The sequence below is a fragment of the Dromaius novaehollandiae genome, chromosome 1, assembly GCF_036370855.1.
Source record: "Dromaius novaehollandiae isolate bDroNov1 chromosome 1, bDroNov1.hap1, whole genome shotgun sequence".
Taxonomy (NCBI): domain Eukaryota; kingdom Metazoa; phylum Chordata; class Aves; order Casuariiformes; family Dromaiidae; genus Dromaius; species Dromaius novaehollandiae.
In genome coordinates this window covers 31,860,942-31,871,780 of record NC_088098.1, presented here as the reverse complement: position 1 = coordinate 31,871,780, position 10,839 = coordinate 31,860,942, and the positions used below count along the sequence as shown (strand labels likewise).

The following is a 10,839-nucleotide window of genomic DNA, read 5'->3' as shown; positions in this document are numbered from 1 at the left end:
TCCTCCGCTCTCACCTCTCCACCCCTCCTCCCTCTCTCCCTCTCCCCCCTCCTCCTTCTCTCTCCCTCTCCCTTCCCCTCCTCCTCTCTCTCTCCCTCTCCCTTCCCTCCTCCTCTCTCTCTCTCTCTCCCTCCCCCCTCCTCCTCCTCTCTCTCTCTCTCCCTCCCCTCCACCTCCTCCTCTCTCTCTCTCCCTCCCCCTCCTCCTCCTCCTCCTCTCTCTCTCCCTCCCCCTCCTCCTCCTCCTCTCTGTCTCTCTCTCTCTCCCCCTCCTCCTCCTCCTCCTCTCTGTCTCTCTCTCTCCCTCCCCCTCCTCCTCCTCTGTCTCTCTCTCTCTCTCTCCCTCCTCCTCCTCCTCCTCCTCTCTCTCTCTCTCCCTCCCCCTCCTCCTCCTCCTCCTCTCTCTCTTCCCCCCCCCCCCCCCCAACATGCATTGATGAGGTTCTTCAAGAAAATCACACTCTGCCCCTGGTATGTTGTTTCCAAGCGAGATGATATGTAAGAAGGCAAAGGGGCTCTGTAGAACCTGGCTACCTGCAGCGCAAGCAGGGTCCATACTAAGGAGTAGTTTGGGCCCAGGGCTTTTCCTGCAGTGTAAGCAAAATTTGGGCTTCTGCCTCTGTTTGTAGACGGAAGACATCTTGGGAATTGGAATATACAACTTTTTGCTTTTGGGAGACCAAGTATTTTAATGCCTACTCCTTTGGTACGTTTAACATAGATGCATTTGACATAAAATAGTTCAAAAGACAATTAATTCTGGAAACTGACAAAATGACACTTTTACAGTAGCTTTCCAATAGCAAAAAACTCTCCAGAATATAACCTCTTGAAATTCTTGCATGCTACTCTGCTTAACAGATTTTCCAGCACTGCTGCATTTGTTAGGTGGACCAAAAAGCCACAAATCACAGGAACAATGACTTTTGTACTTGACTTTTTCTGTGGGTTTGAGGAAAACCCTGGACTTTACCTTGCAGTTTTCTGCAGAAGAACTATACTTTCGATAGAGAAAAACTCATAGCAGCCTGTGGTGCTGTAAAGGTGAAGGGTAGGCTTCATGACTGACATTCAGCGTATCTCTTACAAGTGTCAGGGGGTAGTTCTCTCCTCTTTAGTGCTGCCGTTGAACAAACTGTACACACAGTCTGCTTTTAAATGTGCTTTCTGTTCAATAAGAGATGACTTGGCACAATAAACTCGTAAATACGACATCTTTAAATGCCCCAAGGCTAATGAAATTTAGAACGAAAGCATCGTATATCCACTTTATATACACCTGTCTGACTCTTCTCTCAAACCTATAAAACAGGGCTTATAAACTGTTCTAAAAAGAGTCCTCAGGGCTTGTCTATATTTTTCTCTTCCTCAGTCTTACTGTTGCTCTCTTCTCCCTTCTGTATAGATGATTTTCCTAAACCACAGATCACTGTCCAGCCAGAGACCCAGTCAGCAATCAAAGGCTCCAATTTGAGTTTTGTATGTTCAGCAGCCAGCAGCAGTGATTCTCCAATGACTTTTGCATGGAAGAAAGACAATGAATTACTGCATGATGCTGAAATGGAGAATTATGCACACCTCCGGGCACAGGGAGGTGAAGTGATGGAGTACACCACCATCCTTCGACTACGCAATGTTGAATTCAGCAGTGAAGGAAAATATCAATGTGTCATTTCGAATCACTTTGGTTCATCCTACTCTGTCAAAGCCAAACTTACAGTAAACAGTAAGTATGTTACTTTTTGTTTGTGGAGTTCAAAGGTAGAATCGTTTTAATCAAGAAATGTACACATATTTTTTTTTTCTCCATTCTACTTATCGTCACCTTTTAGAAGATCCCTTAATACACTGAGATGATTTCTTAAGGTATATCTGGTTCCAAGATCACCATTCATTTTCTGGCACTGTAGTGCTGAACACTTTAAGACCATAGTATAAGAAAAAAATAACAAACCCAATTTAAAATAAGTCTGACAAAACCTATGTAACGTGATGAGAAAACTTTCATCTTTTCCTTCTTCACAGGAGGTAAGTGTATACTCTGCATCAAGGTAGTATGGCAAGATCATGAAGGAAGCTGATAGCAGAAATGAGATTTTGATCTAGGTGGTCGTACATACTTGACAATCCCTCCCTTTCTATTTGCTGGCCGCTGATAAATTTAGGTTGTATGTTTTTCTGAGATTTATAGGAGCAGGAAGGGTATTAAAATTAATAATATGCTGTGCAAAAGAGGAAAAGTGTGTTTCATTTATCATTCATTATTCATTTTAGTATCACTTGCTTTTCTTTAGTGCTGCCATCATTTACAAAGATCCCCATGGACTTAACCATTCGTGCTGGGGCAATGGCACGTTTAGAGTGCGCTGCAGTTGGGCATCCTGTCCCACAGATTGCTTGGCAGAAAGATGGTGGAACGGATTTTCCTGCAGCACGCAAGAGGCGTATGCATGTCATGCCTGAAGATGATGTATTCTTTATTGTTGATGTGAAAATCGAGGACACGGGAGTTTATAGCTGTACGGCTCAAAACACTGCTGGAAGCATTTCAGCTAATGCAACATTGACAGTCTTAGGTAAGAAATTGTCAATCCTTAATGGCATAAATCTTCTTGAAGAACAGAACCATTGCTGAGCACTTTTAAAAATCATGCACTGACTAAAGATAACACTGTTTTCAAAGCGTTCTATAGTAATAACACTACTTTGAAATAGTTTACTACTGACACATGACTATAGGTAAGAAGTATATACTCCAGCACACAATCACTATTATGATGCACAGTAATAAGTTAGTTACGTTTCATTTCTCAGTGTGTATTTGAAACAGAATTTAATATGTAGAAAAACAAAAATGGGCTGTTGTTTTTGTTTAGCGTCAGCATATTTTGTTAGCTTTAATTTCCTGACGTTTTGTTACTCTTTTTAACCCAGTTCTTTGCATTCTTGACCATGCGTGATTTGGCTTTTTTACCTTTGTAAGGAAAGCAAGCATCTAGGTCTGATCAATTGACAAGTAAACTGTAGGCTTTTAGTTCTAACTCCTTGAATGCATTTTCCCTGAGAGAATGACTGTAAGCTTCATTAGACCTTACTGATGCATTTAATTTAGTTTTTCCTGTTTAGCTCTGAAGGAAAGGGACATGTTCCCATTCTAGCAAGGTCATGTAGAGCATAAAGCTTATGCTTTCTTTTCAGAAACACCATCATTTTTGCGACCTTTGCTGGATCGAACTGTAACAAAAGGTGAAACTGCAGTCTTGCAGTGTATTGCTGGTGGTAGCCCTCCACCCCGGCTGAACTGGACTAAGGATGACAGCCCTCTCGTGGTAACGGAAAGACATTTCTTTGCTGCAGGCAATCAGTTACTAATTATTGTGGATACAGATGTAGATGATGCTGGGAAGTACACTTGTGAAATGTCTAACACACTTGGAACAGAACGAGGCAACATCCGTCTTAATGTCATTCCTACTCCCACTTGTGATTCTCCTCAAAACATTTCCCCATCCCTTGATGATGATGGATGGGCCACAGTTGGCATTGTGATCATAGCTGTGGTTTGCTGCGTGGTGGGCACTTCCTTGGTGTGGGTGGTCATCATCTACCACACCAGAAGAAGAAATGAAGATTGCAGCATCACAAATACAGGTGTGTAAACTGAAGGTTTGTACTGTATAGAAGAAAAAAAAAAGTGTGTTTGTGGTTAGTTTGCAATAACTTTCTTATAGGAACGTTTATGTGTTTTGACTCTGATTCAGACGAGTGAACTGCTTGTTACCTTCAGCACTTTGCAGGCAAATTTCAAAATGCTCCTACAAATCCTGAAATATGCTGATGGCTTTTGTGCGTATTTTGCTTCACCACAGATGAAACAAATTTGCCCGCTGACATTCCAAGTTACCTGTCGTCCCAGGGGACACTGGCTGAAAGGCAAGATGGGTATGGTTCATCTGAAAATGGCAGTCATCATCAGTTCCTCACATCTTCCATGGGAGGGTATTTCTTACAGCAGAGGGACAGTAATGGTAGGTGTAAAATCTTAAGCACATTTTCCATGTTACCTGAGTATCTGCAGATTGTCTAGTGTTTGTCTAACTAATGGAAATAACACCAGTGAAGCATCTTCACTGATGTTTAAGAGACAGCATGTGATTCATTGCATGCTCTCTAGTCTTGAGGGTAAATTTAAACTGGTTAATCACATTTCCAAAGCAAGAGTGTCCACAAGGAATTGTAACAGCATGTCTTCCTCTGTTTTAGCTTGAAAAGGGTGCTTGTAATGGAATGTAGAGATGGGTGGTAATACCAGTGTAACTGTTAGTATAATACAACTGATTAAACTTTCCTTTTAGAAAAGGTCTTGTGGTCAGAGTCAATAAAGGACTTAAGGGGATTGCTAGTGAAAATCTGCAATATTTAACGTGTACATCTGGCCTTCGAGAATCTAGCTCATACCTGGGTTAGGGAAGAAAAGGTGTATTGCTGAGAAGGAGTTGGAGGTGGAGATGCAGTCAGGAGTAATGGTTGGGGCAGGTGGGGTTGCAGCAGTGGTGAGAAAGCTCTGCAGTTGTCGGGTAGTGAGAGGAGGTGCCTCTTCGCAGAGCAAGAAGCATAGAGCATGTCCATAGCTGCTGAAGGGCAGCAGCTGTGCCCAGCTATTCCAGCAGCCAGTGATGCCCTCAGACCCTCCCATCCAGAACTTTCTCACTTCTACTCTGTGCTCCAAAAGGACCCTAGGTGACACAGCATGACCCTAGGTGACGCAGCATGATCCTGGCTTCCAGAGACTGAGTGGAAGAAAGTCCCTTGTTCTGGTCCCTGTAGACAGGTTTGTTTTGTTATCCAAGGACTGTATAATGGAGTAAAGTCCAAAATATTCTCTGTCAAGCTAATTGATAATTTTAGGAAGTGTTCAATTCTTTTCACCAGAAAGTTAGATTAAACTTAAGCAAACTGTAACTATACTGTGAAATGTAGTTGTGTAGATGGGGTTCTAAAATGAACAAACTGAAGAAAACAATTTAAAGCTTAAGAAAAGACCATATGCTGATGTGTCAATTGTATTTTTAAGGCATTTGCCATCTAGATAACGGCAGTGAAACAGACTTAGAGGGTGTTGCAGATCCATTCCTGTGCCACTGTCTGGGGACCTCAGGGACTCTGTATTTAAAAGGAAACACATATGGCTCTGAGGCTTTTGAAGCATACAACACAAGTAAGTTAAAAAAAAAAAAAGTTTTAGTCCTACTTTGATCTTGTATTATGATAGATCTGTATAAAGATAATTTCTCATTTTTCTTTAGCTTGCAGCCCTGACCAAAGAACAGCATGCCTGGACCCTTACGAATCTGGATATTTAAAGAAAAAGGAATGCTGTCGGTACTCACCTCCACTGGAAGATCCCTTTGACCAATGTGTTGGCATTATTGGGATGCAGGCTACAAATAGCAAACTCATTAACTCCATTTATTCTCAAAATGAAGGAACTGGACTAAAAAGCATAAGTCTGAATTCAGACACCTTTGATTTAAACAGAAGTTTGGAACCCTCATCTATTATCAGTAACAGCACTTTCATGGGTATGTTCCAGCTATTGTTTCTATTCAAGCTGTCAGTATTGTTGTCTCTTGTTGCTTCCTTGCAACACTAAATGAAATTGATTTCACAGCTTTTTCTTTCCCCCTCCTACAAGTAATTCTGTAATAGTGCTTTGATATTCATATAGTTAGCGCTGTGAAAAAAATAGTTTTGTTCAATTTTGTGTTTCTTTCTGCATGTGTCACTGAATGTAAGATAATTCAATATGTGAAATATACCTACTTTCAAAAAAAGTAGAAGTACAGGAAGTAGTTGATAGTAGGCAGTTTGGGAGTTATTCTTGACGTTTTGCATGTGTTCTTGTTTCTTTGTCGTCCTCTCCCTCCCCCCGCCCCCGAGTGGACTGAACTCTAGTTACTGCCTAACAACAGTTTGTTACTGCTATGTCTATTTTTTAAGGCATGCACAGCACAGTCAAGTACACAGAACTGAATGTGTAGGCTCGCCACTGCAGCGCACAAAGACAATTAGATGCTCAGAACTCAGGATTGTACCAGGAGTTAGTTGGGAAATGGGTCCTTCCCTGTTTTATAAAGGGGACAGCATGGCATGTGTTCAGAAACAGAGCTGACATACATCTAAGGATCATCATCTCCAAGTCTGACTGTTGATCCTCTTCTGCTTCTCAGATAACCTAGATTCTAAGCAGCATTAGATAGAAAGTCCCAAATGTTACAGTTCAGGAAGAGAAAAGAAATTGCAGTAAAGCTACAGAATGAGCAGATCTTTAGATTACCAAGAGATCTTAATAGCAGCTTAGCTAAGAACAAAACAAAAATAAAAAAAACAGCAGAACACACTTAAAAAATTCTTTCTACACACATCTCTTCAGTGGTGTGACTTTTATCTTAATATAGTTGGCAGATTTCCATAAATGTTAGGCTGCTTTTAGTTTTCCTGACTTAAATGCATTTTCACAAACTTTAGGCATAGCAGAAATGTTTAGTTAATGGGCAAAAGGTGTGCGAGGTTCCAGGAGGGCTCAGGGCAGGAGTGAAGACTCTGACTCTCTGTGTATATGTGGTAAAGTAATGTGCCAGAAGTATTTACCTTTCAAAGTAAGGTACTGTGCAAAAAAGCCCTGTGCAAAAAAGCCCCTCCTTTCTCTTCTTTTCTCATGGTGTGAATGACAAAAGAGTTAATTCAGGGTTTTACAATTTTAACTCAAGTTGCAGGGGAAGATGGGGGGAAGGGGAGAAGTGTTGCTTTAACTTTGAAGCTCACTAAATTTGGGGGGTTGGTTTGACTCGTTTGTTTAAAATGCATATAAACACACATGTTGCTTTTATCCCTGTGATATCCGAGTGCCAAATGCAGCCCTGATACCGTGGGTTCTTTCCTGGCTCATGTGTCAACAGAGTTGTTCAAGGCCTCGATTTGCCTGCTCTTGTGAGCGAACCTGTGGGAATGTGCATCACTGGGCTCTTTGTTCTCTGGGGGTGGGGAAGGAGGTAAAAGCTCTGAAGTTTTCTCCCTTCAAAAGCCAGATGTTCAGACCATAAAACGTTGCAGATGCCATGACATCTGGCAGAGGCTTTGAGACTGCACACGGCCTCCTGGCTCCATGCCACCATTGCTGGGGTAGGACTGTGCAGATATGGCTTTACCAGCCGTCTCCTGTGGAAAGAGGCTCTCCTGCATGAAGGGATAGCCAGGAGCTATTATGACTTTGAGGCTCAGGTTGGCTTGTATTCCCCTCTGCCCTAAAAATCTTTGCAGAACTGCTTATTTGTGAGTATTTGAGCTACTACCCACCCAAGTTACAACATCATGGTCTTGGGCATTTCATAATCGTTAGCCCTCTTCATTCAAAGAACCTATGGTTAGATCTTGATGTAGCAGCTGTGGAAGAAGTCGTAATATAGTTTTCATCTTTATTTGTGAGGGTCGCTTCTTCAGCATCATTGTCTTCAAATTCGGCCCCCCTTTTTGCCCCCTACAGTTGCAATGAAGAAAGACAGTTGGCGTTAACATCGCTGTTGATGCACGAGCCAGAAAGTTCACAGCTTGGAATTTTTTTTTTCCACCTTAAGAAGCTGGGATTCATTTGTAGCTCTGATGGTGTGAGGCACATCCTTTCATGTTGTGTTAGGAACAAAATTGCTCTGCAGATCACTGATACAGATATGGACCTCATGCAAATCAATTTTTAGTAGCTTCTCAAATTGCAGTTTTGCTTTAAACCTTTGTTTCTAGCAAATATGCAATACTAAAAGTATGGCTGTTTGAAAACAAAATTCTTAGTGATTGTAGTATAAAGTTGCTTATAAAAGCTGAGTTTTTCAAAATCCATCTGTGGCACGTTCTCCTCAGAAAACAGATCTTCTAAGTATCATTTACAGCTACTATGCTTTGTGACAGTTGTACCTTTCTTCAGTGAAAAAAGAGAAAGCCCTTCATGTTGAGGTGTTGAGGCTTACGCCTTCCCGATGGTAAAGAGTGAAAGGAATGCTAATTTTTTTCTGGCTAGCGTATCCAGATAATTATTAATAAAGATTCAGCTGAAATGCCAGATTCTTTTTGGGCTATGTCTATTCTAGCCACTTGTGGGAAAAGAGATACACAGGTGTGAATGAAGGGAGAATTTGGCTGGCAGGGCCCTTATTAATGTGAGCTGCTAGCCAGAAAAAAGACTATTTTAGCACTCAGATTGTGTGATGGAGGGTGTTATATAATCTTACTTTATTATTATTTTTGCCCTACTGCATATAGATTGTGTGTGTCATTCTTTTATTCAAGAACAGGACAGGGAGAATGTTCTGACTTTGCATTAGAACATGTCTTGTGTTTGCAGTTTGATCCATGTTCCTCCTCTCCCCCCAAAAAAGAAGAATGGGGGTGGGAATAGTCATAAAAAACAAAGGTAATGAAATTAAGTAAAGTGTGTTGTTCAGAGTAGCTACCCATCAACTCATTTACTTTGGAAATGTTTTCAATGTCTCAGCTGGCAGAATTTTGCATTATGCTTGTGATCATGTTTTTTCTTTTTTTTTTCTTTTTTCTTTTTTTCTTTTTCTCTTTTTTCTTTTTTTCCTCTTTTTCTATTCCTCTCTTCTCCTCCCTTCTCTCTTCTCGTCTCTTCTCCTAGGAGGAATAATAGTTAAGAAAAATCTCCTTTTGGTGATATATTTTTTTTTTTTTTTTGCTCGAGTCTGTCCTTGGCTTGTGTTCTAATGTTCAGCCCTTAGCAAGACACAAAGCTGTCAGCAGCAGTATTTCTGTACTTACCTATTTACTATCTTTCAGGGACATTTGGAAAGCCTTTATGGAGGCCTCAGCTGGACTCTCTTTCAAGTTGTAGACAGCCAGCAAGTTATCAACCAAAAACGTCCCATAATAATCCTCATGCCTCACTGGACTTTGACTCAGGGGCAGATGAGGATGGAAAAGAAAGGACAGTTTCTAGAAGAGAAAATAGCATTTATACTTATGAACAGTCCTTTGAAAACTTTAGGACTTCTACTTTCCAATCCTGTGATTTGGATACATAGCTCCTTTTGGACTTGCCATTGATTTCTGGAACCAAAGAAATACTTTGACATACTACCTCAGTGTGGAATTTTATTTAAAAAGGGAAAAAGGAAAAGGAAGAAGGGAAGAAAGAAACAACATGATGCTATGAATTCAGAACAAATAAATGCATTTTTATTCAAATAAATGAAAATTGCCAAAATGTTCTAATTTTTATACAGGGAAGACATTCCTTATAAAAATACTATATTTCTAATTATTTTATAGCTTTGTTTTATGCAAATATCTTTTGTAAATTAATGGTGTAAATAATACAGCATATGTATTTCTACGTCAGACTTCATTTTATTGAAATGAGTAGTAGGTATTCTAATTTTGTACTGTTACTTGTACCTTTTACAAATGGAAACTCCATGCTGTTTGCAGGTATCATGCATCTTATTTGCACATTACTTTTAATAAAATATGCTGCCATGTGGTCTGTGTACCGCACTAGTGTATGAAGAATGAAAAGTGTGAACTTCTGTTTGTAGGTACAGAAAATGCACGTTGCATATGTAAGCCGCCTTCTGTTGCCTATTTACGTGTTGATTTGTCTAAAACTTCTGTCTCTGGATTTACTATGTTTAAATATGTTCAGCTTCTACAGGTGGGTGTGGTCCTGCCACAACTACAGGTGGCTGGTAAGGTGAATTGAAGGTATTTGTGCCAAAAAAAAAAAAAATGCAAATTGCGCACTTTCTGAATTCCCACTATCAAATATGTATTAACATGCTCTCAATTTGCATGCACACAAGGCTGAAGCACCAGCTGTTTGTCCATGCATGCGTGCAAATAGAGTGCACTAGATGTCTGCCTGGTACCATCACTCTTTTCTAAGTGGCTTAGTGTTAAGCATTTGCCAAATATTCAGTGCATGTCCAAGTTTTTCCTTTCCCATACCCTTTCTCCCTCTTTCCTGCTTCTGCAACCACTTCCACATGCAGCATAAGAAGGTAATCCAAGTACAAGATAATATTTTCTTTGGTTTAACTTATGCTTCTGTTCTTTATTCAGCTGCCCTTTTCTGGTTATAGATAAATGAGATCTGTGCTTTATTCAGTTGCTCAGTCAAGTTGAGCAGTTGTAAATTCTTGCTGGATTAAATTTGCACTAATGAACCCAATGCCTTTAACCATACAAAGTCATAGAAAGAGGATTGCCTGCTGTAAGATGGTAATTAAAGCTAAGTGAAAACACTCTCTTTTGTTTTTCTGTGTACAGATGCCTAATATCTTAAAAAGCTGTGAATCCTGTTGTCAGCACTGCATTAAAACAGTGAGATTCCAAAATGGTTAATATTACAAGACATCAGCTTTTTATATCTGTATACTTTGAAGGTGCAAACTTACATAGTTGCTTAATCTCTTCTTCTAAACTAAATTAAAAGCAGCTGTTAGAATAGGCCATCACAGACATCATGGTTAAAGCTAGAGCAAAGGTTTGACTGCAGAATGTAGCTGAGCTCAGGACGTTTTGTTGTTTGTAGCCAGAAACCTGGTACGCAGATTGCTATGAAAATTTCCCTTTAATTTAAGCGCCAGTATTAGAGACAGGAAGTTAATCCATCCTTAGTCAGTGGTGATCTAAGTGTAGAGAATGGATTTTGCCTGCTTTAGTTTACCATATTGCCAGATTTTCTGACTCTTATTGTTAATTTGTCTTCATTGCTGCCAGATGTGGTGATGTGGTGACAGACATTGATATGGGTATTTGATTATAATTAAGT

General features: G+C 40.2%; 1 protein-coding gene across 1 annotated transcript in view; it reads left to right on the top strand.

Moving 5' to 3' along the window:
* Positions 1–10,309, top strand: part of LRIG3 (leucine rich repeats and immunoglobulin like domains 3) — a 44,708-nt gene extending 34,399 nt beyond the window's left edge. The window contains exons 13-19 of the mRNA XM_064508315.1: positions 1,405–1,725; positions 2,294–2,575; positions 3,198–3,650; positions 3,869–4,027; positions 5,074–5,217; positions 5,306–5,581; positions 8,847–10,309. Coding sequence (XP_064364385.1) covers positions 1,405–1,725; positions 2,294–2,575; positions 3,198–3,650; positions 3,869–4,027; positions 5,074–5,217; positions 5,306–5,581; positions 8,847–9,091 — 1,880 coding nt within the window. The 3' untranslated portion in view covers positions 9,092–10,309. The remainder of the gene's footprint in view (positions 1–1,404; positions 1,726–2,293; positions 2,576–3,197; positions 3,651–3,868; positions 4,028–5,073; positions 5,218–5,305; positions 5,582–8,846) is intronic.
* Positions 10,310–10,839: the final 530 nt, after the last annotated feature.